This window comes from Sturnira hondurensis, unplaced genomic scaffold, assembly GCF_014824575.4.
Source record: "Sturnira hondurensis isolate 20B ecotype Veracruz unplaced genomic scaffold, ASM1482457v3 Scaffold0018728, whole genome shotgun sequence".
Lineage (NCBI taxonomy): Eukaryota > Metazoa > Chordata > Mammalia > Chiroptera > Phyllostomidae > Sturnira > Sturnira hondurensis.
Window position 1 is genome coordinate 1,156,813 of NW_028091359.1, and position 19,097 is coordinate 1,175,909.

Below are 19,097 nucleotides of genomic sequence, written 5' to 3' on the forward strand. Positions count from 1 at the left end.
ACGCTTACTATTCAACAGAATTGCCTTAAAGACTTGTTTTATTTCCTTGAAGACTTAAAACATGTGAATGCTCTATCTCTACGCTCAAAGATTCTCCCTACTTAGTCTGGGTGACACCCTGGTGTCAGATTCTTCGAAACCTCCCAGATGATGATAATATACAACTTGGATTAAGTTGTATATTACCATAACCGAGTTAAAACTATTCAATAACGTTGGAAGAACACTGGCTGGTGTGGCTCAGTGGATTGAGCGCTGTTCTAAAGACCAAAAATTTGAATGGGAATCGAACCTGGTTCGATTCCCAGTCAGGGCACATGCCTCAACTGCGGACCAGGTGCCCAGGTGAGAGTATGTAGGAGGCAACCAATCACTGTCCCTCTCGGACATCCATGTTTCTCTCCCTCTCATTCTCCCTCCCTTCCGTCTCTAGAAATAAATAAATAAAATATCTTTTTAAATGTTGGAAGAAATTTTAAAATAAAGAAAACATCTAATACTTACACTGAAACTTCCTGAGGTTGATTAATCCATGATCTCTTATAATTCTAGAATGAAAACCACAATGTTTATTATAGTTAGTTTTACATTTAATAATGTTTTTCACAGGCAGCTTTTATTTGCGATCCTAAACACTCTGAGGTGAAATACTGAAGCCCGAAGGACCACCCCCCACAAAGTTCGGCAGGTCAGTTAGTTAAAACAATTTTAGATTTTCAAGCATCACACATTTTTTTCCCCTCTTAGTGGGCCTAGTAGGCTCTCAATACCTGTTCGCTAGATGAATGAATGAATTGATGAGCACTTGCAAATACTGAAAAATCCATGTTTATAACAAGAAGAAACAGACGGGAATCTGTGTTCAGGTCACAGATAATACTCTATTTAGCTTAGGGAATTTAAGGGAAACCTGTTAACCATAAAAGGGCACCATGCTCACACATTCCACGTTTACAGCTGTACATTCACATAATGCTCTGAAACTATTTGAAATCAATATTGTGCATGTTTAATGGGAGGGCTTCACAAAACGTAGTATCTAATAGCAACCTCAACAGCTGAGTTCTACAATACTGTTCTACAATAGCTCTAATTTTGTGTTTTGAGCAAAAGAGAACGTAAGTAAACCATGCAGAGTTATGTGTCTGGAACCTTTTGATTTATACCAGAGGTATTCATGAGCGGCAAGGAGCTTCTCACGGGAGCAGCTGGGGAAGCTTCTTCAGCACTTCTCGGAAGCTAACTCCAGACCCGCAGGGAGTTAAGTGTTACTTTAGCTCACATCTTGGCCTCACAACAGTGCCTTCCAATTTCATCCATACGATAGTTCCCAAATGCCATTCCTTTTTATCACTGTGATGCCACTGTGTCTCTAGTTAGCAGCACCACCTGTCAGTAACACGCCTACACACACATCCACACACACGCACACTCACAACCTCTGCATAGCCTTCTCTGAACTGTTAAAGTCTCTGTAATGCAACAGGAGCCTGGGGTCCACAATTTCTCAGTTTGCAACGTATGTTTTTTGATCTGCTGCAAAGAGAAGGAATAACCAAGAGTACCCGAACCTTGCTCAAAATTTCCTTTGAAATCCTTTTAGATAAAAGACTTCTCATAAAAATTAAGCAACCAGAATGAGAATTTAAAAAGCGTAACAACTTAGTAACATCTTAAATTTACCTCATTCCTTTTTTTCCTTAAAACAGTGTACACACATCATTTTTTAATCTTTAAAACTATATTTTATTGATTATGCCATTACAGTTGTCCCATTTCCCCCTTCATTCCCCTATACACCCCCCTCCCACCCACATTCCCCCCTTTAGTTCATGTCTATGTGTCTTAAATTCTTTAGTTTCTACATTTCCCACACTACTCCTGCCCTCCCCCTATTTTCTCCCCACCATCTATGCTACTTATTCTCTGTACCTTCTCCCCGCCTCTCCTCCCACTCCCCTGTCACTAATCCTCCATGTGGTCTCCATTTCTGTGGCTCTGTTCCTGTTTAAGGTGTCCACTTAGTTTGCTTGTTTTAGGTGTGGTTGTTAATAACCGTGAGTTTGCTGTCCTTTCACTGTTCATATTTTTATCTTCTTTTTCTTAGGTAACTCCCTTTAACATTTCATATAGTAAGGGCTTGGTGATGATGAACTCCTTGAACTTGACCTTATCCGAGAAGCACTTTATCTGCCCTTCCATTCTAAATGAAAGCTTTGCTAGATAGAGCAATCTTGGATGTAGGTCTTTGCCTTTCATGACTTGGAATACTTCTTTCCAGCCCCTTCTTGACTGTAAGGTCTCTTTTCAGAAATCCGCTGACAGTCTGATGGGAGCTCCTTTGTAGGTGACTGTCCCCTTATCTCTTGCTGCTTCTAGGATTCTCTCCTTCATTTTAATCTTGGCTAATGTAATTAGGATGTGCCTTGGTGTGTTCCTCCTTGGGTCCAACTTCTCTGGGACTCTCTGAGCTTCCTGGACTTTCTGGAAGTCTATTTCCTTTGCCAGACTGGGGAAGTTCTCCTTTATTATTTGTTCAAATAAGTTTTCCACTTGTTAACTCTTCCTCTTACCCTCCTGGTACCCCTATAGTTTGAATGTTGGAACATTTAAAGATGTCTTGGAGGTTCCTAAGCCTCTCCTCATTTTTTTGAATTGTTTCTTCATTCTTTTCTGTTTGGTCATTTTTTTCTTCCTTCTGGTCCACTCCATTGAGTCCCAGTTTTCTTTCCATCATTATTGGTTCCCTGTGCATTTTTCTTCATTTCACTTAGTGTAGCCTTCATTTTTTTCATCTAATTTGCAACCAAAATCAACCAGTTCTGTGAGTATCCTGATCACCAGTGTTTTGAACTGTGCACCTGATAGGCTGGCTATCTCTTGGTCGCTTAGATGTATTGGCTCTGGGGCTTTGATTTGTTCTTCTGTTTGAGCCATAATTTTTTGGTCAGGTCACACCTATTATGTACAAGGGGTGGAGCCTTAGGTGTTCACCAGGGCAGGGCAACCCAGTCTCTGGGTCGTGACGCTATCTGTGGGGTGGGATCAGAGAGTGAACAATGGCACTTGCCCTGCTCTCTCTCAGATTTCAGTCCCTACTGCTGCTTCCCACAGGCAAATTGGGCCCTTCTGGTGCTGGTTCCTGGGTGGGTGGGCTTGTGTATATTCTAGGATCCTGTGGGTCTCTCCAACAAACTGTCCTGTGAGGCTGAGAGTCTCTGCTGGCACCTTTTCAATCAGTGCTTTTAGGCTTTATTTCCCATTGCTGGGGCCCTGGGTTGTGTGGTCTGTCTCATTGCTTGTTTTTGCCTAGTTTACCTGTGTGGGAATGTGTGACCACAGTCAGCCAGACACATTGCACACTCTGCTCATTTCCTCCCTGCACCCCAGGTCTGCTAGCCCCTGCGCTCCCAGGTCTGGCAGCCACCACCTTTTCCTGCCGAGATCCCTCTCCACTGGCTGCCAACTCCGCCCCTCTTACCGGTTTGGATGAATGGTTGTTGGACTTTGTACAGTTCAAATTTCTGTCCTGGTTGTGTTTTTGTTTCTAAGTCTTTGTTGTTCTTAATTTTGGTTCTGCGAGAGGAGGCACAATATTTCCACCTATGCCTCCATCTTGGCCCCCAAAAATCTGTACTCTCATTATTCACTGGTCATCCATACTTTAGGAAGGGTTAAGGAGAAGGAGGTAAAACAACAACAACAAAAACCCTGCCAGGTATTATTATCCCCATTTGACAGATGGAAAAACTGAGGTGCAAGGAATAAACATCTTTCTCAAGGTCACAAGAAAAGCCACAACGGAAACTTTCGTATGGGCTATATGTGTATGTGGTAAACAGTCCAAAGCTGGAAGAAGGCGAGATAGAGTTTTCTATACTTACTTTTTCCGCCTTTGTCTCTCCTTTAGCCTGGAATGGTAAATATCTACTACAGCCATCTTCAGAGCTATAAACAAACAAACACATACATATAAATAACGCCAAGATTTGGGTTAATGTTTTACCCAAACTTTGACCCTCATATTACTAACAGTTCCACATACACTCACTGGTCTAGGAAGTTTGTTTCTTGGAAACAAAAATATTCTAGGATACTAAATTTCTTTATCAGTCAATTATGGTGATGTTCTTTTTCCCTATTTCTATTTACATGGCATTACCCTCTAGATAACAATTTCTGCTTTCTTTTTTGGCCATGCCTTGTTAGGTATATTACTAGCTTTCATATAATGGTTCAACAGAGTCTTAACTTTGGTAACACATGGGCTAGAAGTTACATCTATCAGAGCAGTCATAAAAATGAACATTGATTCTGGTTATAACTGCACAGGAGTAAGGTCAGGGGACAACATTTAGATAAGACTAATGTGAATATAAGGTGCAGCACAGACATTTTCTCAGAGTTTTAGCAATTTTCACTTGGAGAGCAGCAACTATTTAGGGAGTAGTTCTGTATTCAGTAGTGAACAGTTCCATTAAATAGCCCAACAACGCAAAACTGTGCCCTGGTTGGCTGCCCACATCCCAGTCCTTTCCTGGTGTTAGTTTCCTGTGAAGGACGTCGGGGAGTCGAAGAAAAGAGTCAGTGGAGGGCGAAAGTTTTCGTCAGTACAGTGGTTCTGCTTCTCTTCCTTTCCTTGGCCCATTTTTCCATCTGCAGAATTCTGAGTTCTACTCTCATCTCCCTCTTCACCTCTCACCTCGTTCCTATAAGTTCGTCTAGCCCCATGGCTCCAAGTCCCATCAAACTATGGAACCTCAATAACGCTAATATTTACTGTAAGCTCCAGACTTTATTAGAGCTCTATTTTCATGTAGTCTTCATTTGCAAACTTGTATTCTACTTCTTTCCCATCCTCCAAAACCCTTAGCAGCATTACACTGCATCTACTTATCCAAGAAAAAAAACCAATCTGGACTCTCCCTCCCTCTCTCTCCATATCAGGTCAGTCAGTGAATATTATCTATACTTAATGCTTAAATCTCCCTCAAATCCATTTCTTCCTCTTAGCCCCTAATTTTACTCCTTAATCCATGCACCTTGTCTCTCATTCAATCACTGCATCCACTCTTTTTTCAAAAAAAGATTTTATTTATTTATTTTTAGAGAGAGGGGAGGGGAGGGAGAGAGGAGAGAAACATCAACATGTGGTTGCCTCTCATGTGCCCCCCACTGGGGACCTGAACCACAACATAGGCATGTGTCCTGACTGGGAATCAAACCAGAAACCCTTTGGTTTGCAGGCCAGCACTCAATCCACTGAACCACAACAGCCAGGGCTGCGTCCACTCTTTTAATGACTTCCTACTCACTCCAACAATTCATCCCCTTCCTTATTCCAACAATTCATCACCTTCAAATGTTATTACAGTAACATTTTAAAGCACAATCTAATGATGTAATTCCCCTACTTATAATTCTTTAGTGGCTCCCCAGCCACTTACAGGAGTTCACACTCTTACACTGCCCCAAATGCCCCATGGCCAAGATCACAAAGGTGCTAAGTACAGAGCAGAGGTCCACACCTAGACTGTCTGGTTCCAAAACCTTAAGTAGGAAAGACACCGAAATTGTCCAACATGTTTATTTTTTCTGTGTTAGTCCTATATCCTAAATCTGGCTTCACTGAAAATGAAATGTAAGATTTTTAAAAATCTCACAATTAAAAATTTCTCTAGGCTTTTAAGTCTGAAGAGCTCAAGAGTTAAAAAACAAAGATCAATCATAAGAACTCTAGAAAAAAAATATGAGGAATGCATAACTTAGCACTATGCTACATTAAACCATTTTTTCTCATCTATAATCTATGAATTCTAAGGAAATGTAAGATTTAAGCATTTCAGTAGATTCTGGAACTATCCTAATAACTTGTTATCGCCTTAAGTGTTGTATAAATTGAGAGTCTGGTGGTTTTAATTACTGAATGTGATCACAGAAGAGGCCCCAGGGTACAACACAGACCTGATGTGTTAAAACTAAAATACATTCTTCACACGTTAGGTCACATAATTTCTAAGAACACACCAGCCTCCGCAATGAAGAATTTGGTTGTGTATGACAATCTCTTCTTCCAGGACAGAAAGCTTCATTCCAAAATACAGCCTCTGGAATACTCATACACAAAAACATCAATCTAATCTTATCCAAAGGATATGAGATGCACGTTCTAGTTCAGCTCATGGGGGCAATGAGTCAGCACAAGTTTGTATGTTCTGTGACAGCACCTCTCAAACCTTGCTTTCCCATGGGTAGGTGAGACGTACTCTAGCTGAACCTCGTTTCCCTACTCCACAGCCAGCTACCCTTCCTGGTGGCAGTCCCTGAGGGTACCTCCATGGGACAGTTTGAAACCCACACTTCTGCTAACAGGGTAGGGAAAAAATGGAACCAAAATAAGGAAGAGAAGAGAATACGATGACTCATTAGAATCACCATTTCTTCCCCTACGTTGAGCAAGGTACAATCCAGGTGCACTACCCACATGGTGGCCTTGGTGAGAGAACAGAAACAAATTCTGGGTATTCCATGCCAACTCATTACTGTCTCCTTGCCCTAAGGACAGTCTCATATCAAAAGGAAGAAACACCACACTCTAACAGGCTAGGCTATGGGCAGAAGCACTACATCTAACTTCAGTCACTGGGAAACGACCAGAACTACTGTATCTAGGCCACTCTCCTTTGGATCTGAGATAAAAGTAACAAATTCTAGCGGGATGACCTGAAGAGGTGAGAGAATGCAATTTTTTTTAAAAGTTTAAGTATTAAAAAGAAGTAGTCCTTACCATGAGTTTTTTTGTTCTTTTTTAACAAGTTCCAAAATTTAAACATTGTTTCTTTTTTTTCTAACTGCCCACAAACTAAAAATAATTCAATCCTATCAGGTCCAAGATGTATGGCAACAGTTTTCAAACTTTTTTTTTTTTTTAGATAGAACTCTTTCTACAAGTGAACTCTTTCTTGATTTATAGGGTGGTTCCACATGAAAGCCCAGGTACCACAGAATGGCCCATACCCCGCCACTGTTTTCTAGCCACTGCTGTGGAATGGCAGGCTCTCAAACACTACGCTGGTGGAGGTGCCCTTCGCACACCTGTGTGGTGGAAAGGCGGATAAAGACAGGGAGGAGAGGATGTGTCTCTGACATGTGGTATAACCTAATGCAAGTTCTAGTGTCGATTCTATTTTTTAATTTTTTAAAAAAATTAATTGTTCAAGTACAGTTTTCTGATTTTTACCCCCACCCCAGCCCACCCCCCACCAGCCCTCCCCATCTCCCTCTCCTGTCCACCCACCCCCCACCCCCGTTATTGTCCATGTGTTCTTTATAGTTGTTCCTGCAAACCCTTCCCCCTTTCCCCCTGAAATTCTCTTTCCTCTCCCCTCTGGTCACTGTCAGCCCGTTCTCAATTTCAGTGTCTTTGGTTATATTTTGCTTGTTTGCTTTGTTGATTAGGTTCCTGTGAAAGGTGCAGATTCTATTTCTTATGACAGACAGAACTGGGGAGTCAACAGTTCAAGGTAGAAAGAGATGCAAATGTAACAGCTAAAATACACTGAGCGTTTATCATGTTTCTGGCTCTCCACAGGCCTTCTCTCCTCTAACCACCCAATAAGAAGAAGAGTTCAATAGGAAAGAAACTACTTGTTGACACAGTGGAAATCACTGCCCCTTTTGACAAAATATTTTAGTAATTTTTCTAAGACACCAACTTACCATATTGTTTTTCTGAGATTTGTGTGGGAATGACTTAATTAAAACAGAAAAAAAATGAAGAGACTGTCACAAAAAAATCTATAAATAACTATTGCTGATAACTGGTTCTACAGCTTGATCATTTCGGCAGCTTCGACACGTACAAGTGGCTCTGGGTACCAAAGGCAAGGAAAGGGGCACAGGGACAAATGAGAGGAGAACTGTCCTTCTCCCAGAGAAAAGTTCACATCTGAAGCTATCTCTTTTTCCTTACAAAGCACACTCAGGTAGCAGCCGCTGATTATAAGATCTTCACTGCACGGATAACTCAGAGAGGACCACAGCACAGCAGGCAGACCAGAAATAACAAGGCAGGCACTGCCAAGAACGAGAACCATCGGTTCGCATTCTACTTATAGTGACCGGAGGTTCCACTCAAGTGGGCAACTGAAAAACCAGAGATCATGAAAAACCAACCAACCCACCCCCTCCCCCACAAACACTGATGTAAGGCCCCTGCAATCTGAGCCTTGGGGAAGAACAGTCGCCCTGTGATCATACTGAGTACTGATAACAAAGTTTCCAAATGGCTGGCCTTAAAATATTTCAAGAAGTGGGCAGAAGTCAGAGGCAGCTCCTTCCCACTGCAATATATTTCTAACATTGTTCAAAATAGCTAGCAACATGTTTCTGTTTTCCTGACAGAAGGCACTTACTGTTTGTTTGGCACGAAAATCAAGTCAGAGGCCTTAACTGCAGGGAAGCCCATCAAAATCCCTCTGACAACCACACGAATACAAACCTGTGACTCAGGTATTCCCAGGAAGCAAAGCTTTCGTCATTCCCCACCCCCTACTCCCAAGCTTTTGGCTAAGAAGTAGACACTTAATTCGGTGAAGGAAAGGCGACTATATGACCTGAAGGTTAAAGTCAGCAACTAGGAGGCCTTGGGCAAGCTAGTTAACTCCTTTGTACAATGCCTCTGACGTAAATGGGAAAATATCTGCTCCTACTTCTCAGGAATGTGGGTAAGCCACAGGAGACAACCAATGTGCAATGTCATCCCCTTTCCCCCCAAAACAACCCAGCAACCAAAATTTAAGGTTGCAAAGATAATTAGTGTATTATTATGATCAGACACTTTGGAGATGGCCCTGTCACTTGCAGGTTACAAGACCTCAGGCACTTTACCTACTTCCATTCCTCAATTTCCTCATCTATAAAATGGGGGGTAACAATGTCCAACTCACAGAGTTTGTGGTGAGTTCACATGTGTGAAGGGCTGAAAATGGCACCTGGCAAACAGTAAGTGCTAAATGTATTAGCTACTATTAATAGCACTTATGTCTAAAAAATGTCCTATGCACACAATAGTCGAGTCACTATTCAAGGAAGGGCACCTGCACAAGGTGAGTGTGCGGGAGACCAGGGTGGGCATCTGACCTTCTGCCAAAAAGGCTGGCAATAAGGACCACACGGGGTTGGTGGGGGGGGAGTGGGGGGAAATCATGCCTGGCCAAGAAATTTTGCTGAAATTACCTGTCCAAATAAAGGGAGAATAAACTGTTTTCATGTTTATTCTCTGGGAAGTGTTGAAAACACAGACCCTAAACATAGGAAAGAGCTTATAATGCCTCTTGCTTGCTTGGCTTACGAGACAGCAGTGGTTAGAAGACATCACAGCCAGGATTTCAGAACCTCTATTGAAACTCTGGGTGAGAGGAGTCCACAAGTTTAGGAGAGATTTTCCCAAATGAAGGCAAATGGTGAGTGGTGTTCTCAGGAAAAGGGAACTACACTGTGTTTGCACTTAAGTTCCCACAACATAACCATGACACATGAGAGTCTTTCTCTGTCTCTCTGAATCCATAACTTCTGCTTATTTCAACAACATATAAAGAGGAGTCATTTCGGGATCCCAGATCCTCCTTATTTTTTTCCTTAGACACTGCTTCAAATGTAATATCTATTTTGGGCCCATTCTAAAAGCGTTCTGGTACGGCCCTGGCTGGTGTAGCTTGGTGGGTTGAGCACTGGACTGCCAACCCGAAAGGTTGCTGGTTTCGCCAAGGTCAAGGCACATGTCCAGACTGTGGGCCAGGTCCCTGGTTAGGGGCTTACGAGACGCAACTGACTCTCTCTCCCTCTCTTTCTCTGATCTCTAAAAATAAATAAACTTAAAATGTGTCTCAGGTCTCTATGATGAACCACCATTCAAACCCATTTATTATATAAATTCCATGAACAATAGCAAAAGTCTCTGGGTGAGGAAAAGGGCTTGGTGACGCCCGTTCATCTTCCAGATGCCTTGGGATGGATGATTAAAAAGCACCCAGCCAAAACCCAGCCAAACCCAGCCAAACAATTCGCTTCCTTCCAGTAGTTGTAAGTGAGGGAATAGAAAAGGAATGCAGTTAATACTCAGTAATATTAAGAGTATAATGGTATAATGGAATGGTAATTGTATCATCCTGAGTTACATGCCATCCTTCACTGGAGATAGTCACACTCTCTGACAAATCAGTGTCACCCTTCCTCTTTTGTCAGGGGACACAAAGAAACAGTAAGCAAGATTCTAAGGACCTGCCCAAGATCGCACAGTGACTAGAAGCAAGCCCAAGGCTGAGTCAGTGTTCTGATTTGCACAAAATATGCATCCCTCTGCCTGTTCTAGGTGTGCTCCTTCTTGTTCCTTCCGAAGACTGCTTGGGCTGCTGGTTCCCTTTCAAAGAGTGCTCTGGGAGAAACCGCTCCGCTCAGGGCCCACAGGCCCCACTGGACGGTGTGGGTCATGCTGCCAGAGGAGCTGAGAACTTAGAGCCATAAACAAGCATCTCTTTGTGGCACCAGCAAGTCGTCCCTCTAGTGCTGCGAAACCTCTTTAAAAAAAACACCCATCTCAGCCCTGGCTGACGTAGCTCAGTGGATTGAGCGCGGGCCTGCGAACCACACAAACCACACAATCGCGGTTCGATTCCCAGTCAGGGCACATGCCTGGGTTGTGGGCCAGTTCCCAGCAGGGGACTCACAACAGGCAACCATACATTGATACTTCTCTCCTTCCCTTTCCCTCTAAAGATAAATAAATAAAAAATCTTTAAAAAAATAATAAAAAAAAGCACCCATTTCAACATCTTAGAGTCCACTACTAGATAGGGAAGGGAAGAGGAGGCAGGGATTATTATTTATGTTCTGTTAAGGCTACTTATGTATAACAATCAATAACTGATGTTTCAGTTCTAGTTCCAATGAACTAGGATCAAACGACTAACAAGGCTGTAGCAGAGCACAGAGAGTTACTTGTATTATTGTAGGTTTGAAATGTTAACTTAAAAATTGTTACTCAGTCGACTGCTTCTTTCTGATTTTTTCCTTTTGCTCCCACTTAATTACAGAAAGTTGCACTAGCTCACCAGAACAATTACAGACGCCATTTCTAGGAAGAATGAAGAATGAAGTAAAATGCCAACCATTATTACAGTTTTCTTAATAATGTTGTTGAGGTTTAAGAATGAAGACCTTGGATCAGGGCCCAGAGGAGTGACGCAGCAAGTCTCTTACATAGCTCAGCTATTACTGACATGAGTCTGACTTTCAAAAGTTTGCTACTTTTGAAAGGCATCTAAAAGGGAAATATTTATAAAGTTGTGGGGTTTTTTTCCATTCTGGAAAAGAAAGACACAACCCAGGACACAATATCATTTTAATTAAACCTGGTGGATGCAGGGAGAAACACTGAATGGCAATCTGCACACCAACTTCAAGGGAAAGACACAGGATGAGAAAGACAATAACGTGAGTTACCCAGGGTCAAAAAGAAGAGATTGACGTGATGACTGAACAAATACAATGAATCGGATGAATGCCAAAGGAATTTGCTTTAGAGCGTTCCTCTTTTAGTTCAATCTGCGTCACTTTGATTTTCCATAAAGTTGTGTGGGAGAGGAGAAATGAAATTTTGCAAAGAAAACTGCTCAAGAAATATGTAGAGAAAAAATTCTGAAGGTAAACTTTTTATGAGGCACTTTTTCCTTGTCCTCAGCCTGGTGTAACAAACGCCTAGGCAGCCCTTCACGGGGGGGGGGGGGGGGGGGGGGCGGGGGAAGAGTCAAATTTCCCTTCTCATGACAGAGCGGCAGTTAATGCCACAGGAAAACCTGACTTATAATTCAACAAGGACTCTATTTGCCCTTCCTGCCTGGAATATAGATTTAAGAGAAACAATGAAGATGCTGTTTGGGGAATATAGAACCCAAGAGAGCATTATCCATATTGCATCAGATTCAATTCTGGACTGAACGGAAAGAGGAAAACCGGGGATTATTTTAAATATGTAGTTCACTGAAAACAGAAAGAGGGGAAAAAAGAGAGATTCAACAAAAGTCTAACCATCCACTTTTAAGAACCCCGTGGTCATTAACCATTTATGTTACAACACAAGAGGTGACATAAATCCTTAGAGGGCTAATCTTAGATGAGAATTCAGAAACACTAAAAATTCAACAGTTCTGAGAAACAAGAAACTCCTCATCTTCACCTAAAAATCCTCGAAGAACTTCTTTTCCCCTGCTATGGGAAATCTGGGGTGGCAAATTGCAGTGGACACTTAGTATCAGCAGTCGCTACGCGAGTCCCAAGGCCTCCGTGATGCCTCCCTTCCTTTGTAGGGGGCGGTAAGGGCCAGTGAACCAATGACCTCAGGGAAGGCTCACCTCAGGCAGAAGGAAGCTCACACGCGCAAGGACTGGGATATTCCCAACTACCATGATGCTCGTATCACCAACACTCCCACCATCGGCACCAATGATCTTTCTCATTGTGGCCAAAACCCAAGAACGGGGTTAGTTCAGCAACTTAGTCACTAGATTTTGAGTCCCATTAAGGGCAGGGAACATGTTCATTCATCCTTATATTCCTAGACCCAACACAGTGTCATTGCATAGCTTGCAATCAATAAAAACATTTGTTGAAACAAACTGTTACCATGTAAAATGTCCGAGTCATCTTCAACAAAATCGATGTCTCTCAAGTCCCACTCTGCGTAATTGTCAAACTCCTGTTAGGGGAAAAAGAATTCCCACCCCAAACTAATCAGCTTTGGGTAATACTTTTATGGTGGCCGTGCATTAGACGTAAGCAGAAAATACACAGGTAAACACTCATTAAAAAGTGCTGAAAGGGGTACAAGGCCAGCACACTGCACAAATAATAAGCCTCGGGGGGAATCTGAGGCTATCAGGCAGTAGAGACAGTGGAAATGAGAACTGTCTCGAGTTTATGAGCAAAGCCAAAGCTACTGTTTTAAAAATTAAAAGCAGTCTGTTCATAAAGTAACCCCCAGGAAATCTAATTCTGAACAAATTTTCAGGTATGAGAATTGTCAACATTGATTCATTTACCTTTTCAGTACCTTCTGAGGGCTCTATTTATGCATCAATATTGCTCATATGGCTCAGTGGGTGGGTCTGTTCACATTCTGCTCTACGAGTACAATTCATTGGGGCAGTGACCATGGGAAGCTGTGTATCACTTGCCGTGGCTAGCGAAATTGTTTGTAGCTCGTTAAACTTTCAACTTACCTCCAAGACTGTAATTGTGAATTAGCTGATAATTCAAGAGATTTGTGACTACATTCATGGCTTTTTAGCTCCATGGCTGAACAAGGAACGTGTAGTTTTTATATATATCTGTCATTCTTTACCTTATAAATACAGTACAGGGGTCAGCAAACTACAGCCTGTGGATCAAACCCAGCCCACTGCCTGTTTCTGTAAGAACAATTTACTGGAGCACAGGCATACTCATTTGCTGACATATTATCGATGCTGCTTTTGCATAGTAACGGCAAAGTGTTGTTGCAAAAAGGACTTTATGGTCTACCAAACCTAAAATATTTACCATCTAGCCCTTAGTAAAAAAAGTTCGCCAGTCCCTGATATGGTACAACCTTGAACGCTGCTAGGCGTGGAATGAGAACCAGTCTAAAGATGCCCCATACCTACTATGAAAGTGGGAGCCAAGGCCAATGAGCCTTAAACAACAGGTTCCTGGTCTGAAGAACTTTTATTGTTCTACAAGGGAAAATGTTTACAAATGAGAAAAGGCACTCAAACCAAAGAAAATGTGGCGGCATAAAGCCCCGCCCAATTACAGTGCTTTGAAAATCTTTTTCTTGGTCTGAAGGAACCTACAGGTAAAAGGTACAAGCCCCGTCAGAAACAAAAAACAAGCTGCTCCTACCTCGATGAAATCCGCCCGCGCTGGCATGTACCCTGCCATGTCCCGAGAGAGCAAAGAGTCAAAGGCAGGTCGGGGAGGGTCATCTGCAGCTGGAAGAATTTAGAGTTTTTCTTACTTACTTTATAAAATACTGGCCTTAAAAAAGTGACACAGAAATAGTCCTCATTAACATTCCGAAATACTTTTGTTTGGAGAAGGACAGTGTCTGTAAGAATACATAAAATTCAAAAGATTTTTGTAAAAATGAAAAAGATCAAGTATTATGGAAATAGACTGATTTCTTAAAAAGGCAATTAGGACTTAAGTAATCCTTTAAGTAAATGTGGGAAAATTTGCTCTGCGTTTTGCTTTTAACCTGAGAAAAAATAAAGGATCTTTTCTTTAATATTACAGAACATAAGTACTTTACCCTATCTCCTTCAGCTCCCTTACCCTTTAGGGCCAATCTCAATTTACAAAAGCCAGACAACTGAGAGGCCAAGAAACAAAACAACACGAAGAAAAAAACCACTGGATCTGGAAGTCGGCTGGAATCGAGCCCTAGCTCTAACATCCACTAGTCCCCTAAATCCCCACCTGGCCTTGCACAAATCACTGAATGTTTCTGAATCTGTTTCCTCGCGTGTGAAACAGAAGCATTTGCTCTGCCTAGCTCACTGGGCTTCTATGAGGAACTCATGGTCTAATGAATTTGGGAGCAGAGCGCTAACATCGAAGTACAATCCAAATAGGAGGTGTCATCAGGCTTTGAGTTAGTCAGCTATGAAACTGCTCCTAGAGAGTATGAGGAAAGGGAGGGAGGAAGGGAAAACATTCATATCCCATGACGTGTGCTCTGGGAGTCATTGAAGAAGGATGTCCATTTATAATTCATCATGGTTTTGGTTATGTTTTGTTCGAAGACCCATGGGTCCCTCAGCCACATGAGATTTAAAAAATAAAGTGTGCTATTACTGCCACAACCAAGTAGCCAAAAATAACAAATTGCTTCTTGGACTCAACACTAAGATGATTAATAACTGATGATACTGAGTCAAATACTGGTAAAATCATAAACACTTCAACAGAATTGTAAAAAGCCTTGTGTTCACGATGGCATGGAAAGGCTGGTTCATTCTGCAACCTCATCCTACTGCGGCAGGCACTAAAGTTAACTAATAAGTTAAACTTAAAGAGTCTCAGGTGTAAGTACACATTGGATCCAGGCACTCTGACATCCGGTACAGAACTCCGACCTCTGGGAGATGTTTCCTCCGTGGCCCATTAGGGCTCTGACTCTCAATAATGGCCATGCCAACTCATTCTATCTTTCACAGATTTGCTAGCTGTCCAAGTCGTCAAACCATTAGTTATCTACTATGCCACAGGGCCCTAAGATGACCCACGTATCTCTTAAAAGGGAGGCACTTACAGTGAAATGGAATGGCGGTGTCAGCAGCTTTTGCCTCCTCTGCTTGCTTCAGGTTCAGCAGGGTGGACGCAAACAAAGGGTTGTTGATGAAATGTTTCATATAGTGCTTCTCACACTCCTCCTTGGTCTTGGTACACATCTGATTGGCCACATCCTGCCTAGAGGAATGTGAGGAAAAGAGAAGGGAACACTGCTTTTAACTACACAGAGTGGTAAAAACAAGGTTTGTTCTCTCCAAATCTTAAGTCCCATCCGTATAATGTCTGGAATTTGATACCTCCGAGCTGGCACCATGGAGCAGGACCAGAAGGCAAATATAAGCTTAATATTGCTGTAATCTGATATTCCAAGATATAAAAACAGTATCCGAAAGGACTTTTCCTTTCCACCAAAAGAAGGGAAAAATTACTAGAAAACCTGTAATTACCTTGTGAGCCTGGCCCCAGGGAAAGAACTACTATAAATAATAGGCCACTTTGGAATGCTAAGAATGTCCGTAAGTATAGTTTTATATTTGCATAATGTTTTATAGTTTACAAAACACTTCACATGAGCCAACATTTCTTTACTAGAGCTCTTTCAATAGGCCAAGCATCAGCTAGAAACATTCATGATATAATTTAAATTAATCCTACCATTAACTCTGTGGTATAAGTACTATCTCAAAAATACAGGTGGAAAAAAATGAGGCCTAAAGACACTAAGAAACTTGCTCAAGAATACAAAGCACGTAAGCAACAAAGCCGGAATCTGTTCTCAAGACTCCTGACTCCAAGCCCAGAGGATGAAGAGGCAGAGGTGAAATCTCCCAAAGCCCTTTCTCGACCTTTCTTTTCCACAGCACTTTGTCCTTCTCATGAGGCATTACTACGCTCTGATTTGTGTACTTCAACCATATACGAATATATTTCGTATATACAGGTTCCGGCACAAATAACATCCCCTTTTAATTACAAAATCATAAACATGTAATTTTGTAGCATAATATCACACTCAAGCACACCACATGGCATTTTAGGTGAAATGTTCAAATGGCTGTCCATCTTGTGCGAGACATTCAGGTAGTCTACCGACCACACTCGAGTAGGCATTACTCCTGCTGGACCCCGTATATAACATATATAAAAAGGTCTGTCTGGGAAAAGTCCAGCCATTGTTACTATAAGGAGAACGGTTTGCGTGACTGCAATGTAAACTGGCAGCCAAGGAGGGTGGACTGGTGTGCACATGCATGAACAATGATGACTTCACTGTACTACTCAGTGGGGGCACTAGATTCCATTGAGTGAGCATGTGTACTGTGTGGCTGTCGCATTCAAAATGAGTGACTTAGAGCAACGAATCTGCATCAAATTTTGCATTAAGCTTAAACATTCCTCTGTGGACTATGTGGATGATTCAGAAGGCTTTTGGGGATGATGCAATAAATGCAGCACAAATAAAAGTGTGGCACAAACACTTCAAAGATAATCAAGAATCTGTTGAAAGTGATCCAAATTCTGGAAGGCCTGCAACAAGCAGAACAGCTCAGAATGTGGAAAGTGTACAGGCTGCAATCAACAAAGATCAGCAACCAGCAGTGCAAGAGCTAGAAGCTCATGAGGGGATTCCAAACAGTTTCTGAGGTCTGATGCAGGATCTTGGCCTGAAATGCATCGTGGCAAAATTCATTCTGCGGCTTCTGCTACCAGAGCAGAAGGAACACTGTGCTGCAGTTGCTAATGACTTGATTCAAACCACTACCAATGAACTGGATTTCCTCAAGAAGGTCATAACCAGAGGAGAATGGTGGGTCTACAGCTATGATCTGGAAACGAAGGCCTGTCGTCCCAACGGAAGTTGCCTGTTCTCCATGCACAAAGAAGGTGCAGCAAAGCCGCAGCAAGACCAAGACCATGTTAATTGTGGTTTTTTTTGATCTGGGAAGTATTGTCCATCACAAGTATGCCCCTCCACACCAAACAATTAATAAGGAATACTACCTCAATGTTCTTCATTGATTGAAAGATGCAATATGATAAAAACAGCCACGGCTATGGCTGCCAGTGGTGATTGGCAGCTTCATTACAACAACGCACCCACATCTTGTGCAGAGTTTTTTTGAGAAACATCAAATTACCCAGGTGACTCAGCCCCCCTATGGCCCAGATTTGGTGCCCTGTGACTTCTGGCTTTTCCCCAAACTAAAATCATCTTTGAAAAAGAAGAGATTTCAGATTGTCAATGAGATTCAGAAAAATACGACAGGGCAGCTGAGGGCAACTGGGAGAACTGTGGGAGGTCCCAAGTTGCCTACTCTAAAGGGGACTGAGGTGTCACTGCCCTATGTACAATGTTTTTGTATCATGTATCTTCTTAAATGTTTCTTTTTCATATTACATGGCTGGATACTTTCTGAACAGACCATTTCATGTACACACACACACACATATATATATTCTCCTTCTAGATTATAAGCTTGAGGGCAGGATGTCATAATTCTCAATTCTAGCACCCTTACCAACAAGCTTTGTGCCTTACCCATGGTGGATAGAGAAACAATAGTCTCTTTGCAGCCTGTGCTAAGAGGAAAGGGGGACAGGAAGGATTAGCCATTTAAGAGCAATAGAATGACAAGCCAAAAATGGAAAAACCAAAAAGGCTAAAGATGACTACTAAGTGTCTCATGAAAGATTACATTTTCTATTTTCTTTAGTATTCTCTGTAATAGATGATATTGTATGATGCTTCATAAATGCTGGATGAATAAATACAAGCAAACTGTGAACTGAACTCAACTCTCCTTCTGAACCTTCGACAGAAGGGAGGCAGCAGAACGGTCCATTAGTATCAGGAAAGATTACTCGCACTAGGAAGGCAGGACAGAATGGAACTAGTTAAGACTCCTTTACTAACAAGCTATGTGATCAGGAGACACCATTTCAAGTCCCCTCCCTGAGCGTCAGATCCTTCGTGAACAAAAAATATTTAATAATGCCCCTGCTATCTAGTTGACAAAATGATACCATCGGTGTCAAAGTACTGATAGAAATGAAAGTGGTGGTATCGTTACTAAGTGCTGCCACCACCTAGGGCAACAGCAATGACTGCTGTCCAGTCCCGCCCAACTTGGACTCAGGCAGACACCTGAAAGCTAAAAGCAGGGAATGTGAACAAAAGTCTGTGGAACTTGAATCTTGGGTAAGTTCTGGTCATTTGCCTAAAGTCTGATTCAGTTAAAAGATGAGGGCATCCATAGCCGAGAAAAATGCACAAAATCAGAAAGGAGCAATGATGAATGAGTCTAAACCTCCCCAATATTCAGGAGGGAATAACCAACCTCCCTCCATCTGGGGCTATTGATAGATCCAAAATGGTCTTTCAGGGTTGCCCAGTCAGAGACCACGACACATCCCATATCCCTAGGAGGCATTCAGGAGGACTTGTCCCTAAGTCATGGGTTAATAGAAAAAGCAACATATGATCTCCCCCCAACATATGGCCTGAAACTTCTCTTTCTGAGGCCCCTCCCTTTACTCTTTGAGAGTAAGCCCACTAGGGAAGGAGAAGCCCTAATACCAAGCTCTTACCAATTTCCAAAGCCACAGTCCATCACAGCTTCTAAAAGGGCCATTTCTTCTTGAGCAGTCCAGCTGGGGTCAAGAACAGGAAAATCTGAGGTCTAAGAAAGAAAAAAGTTTGCGTAAGAACAGACACAGAAATGGAACCCAGAAACTTCAATTGCAATACTAATTTATGTCTTTCTCAA

The 19,097-nt window shown here is 42.1% G+C and overlaps 1 protein-coding gene across 2 annotated transcripts in view; it reads right to left on the reverse strand.

The window, feature by feature from the left end:
- The window catches only part of TADA2A (transcriptional adaptor 2A), a 51,015-nt gene that overhangs the window by 12,210 nt on the left and 19,708 nt on the right, over positions 1 to 19,097 (reverse strand). For both annotated transcript variants that reach the window (XM_037070315.1, XM_037070314.1), the window contains exons 5-10: positions 18,919 to 19,010; positions 15,350 to 15,507; positions 13,939 to 14,027; positions 12,682 to 12,754; positions 3,885 to 3,948; positions 505 to 548 (exon numbers count right to left, since the gene is read on the reverse strand). In XM_037070315.1, coding sequence (XP_036926210.1) covers positions 505 to 548; positions 3,885 to 3,948; positions 12,682 to 12,754; positions 13,939 to 14,027; positions 15,350 to 15,507; positions 18,919 to 19,010 — 520 coding nt within the window. The remainder of the gene's footprint in view (positions 1 to 504; positions 549 to 3,884; positions 3,949 to 12,681; positions 12,755 to 13,938; positions 14,028 to 15,349; positions 15,508 to 18,918; positions 19,011 to 19,097) is intronic.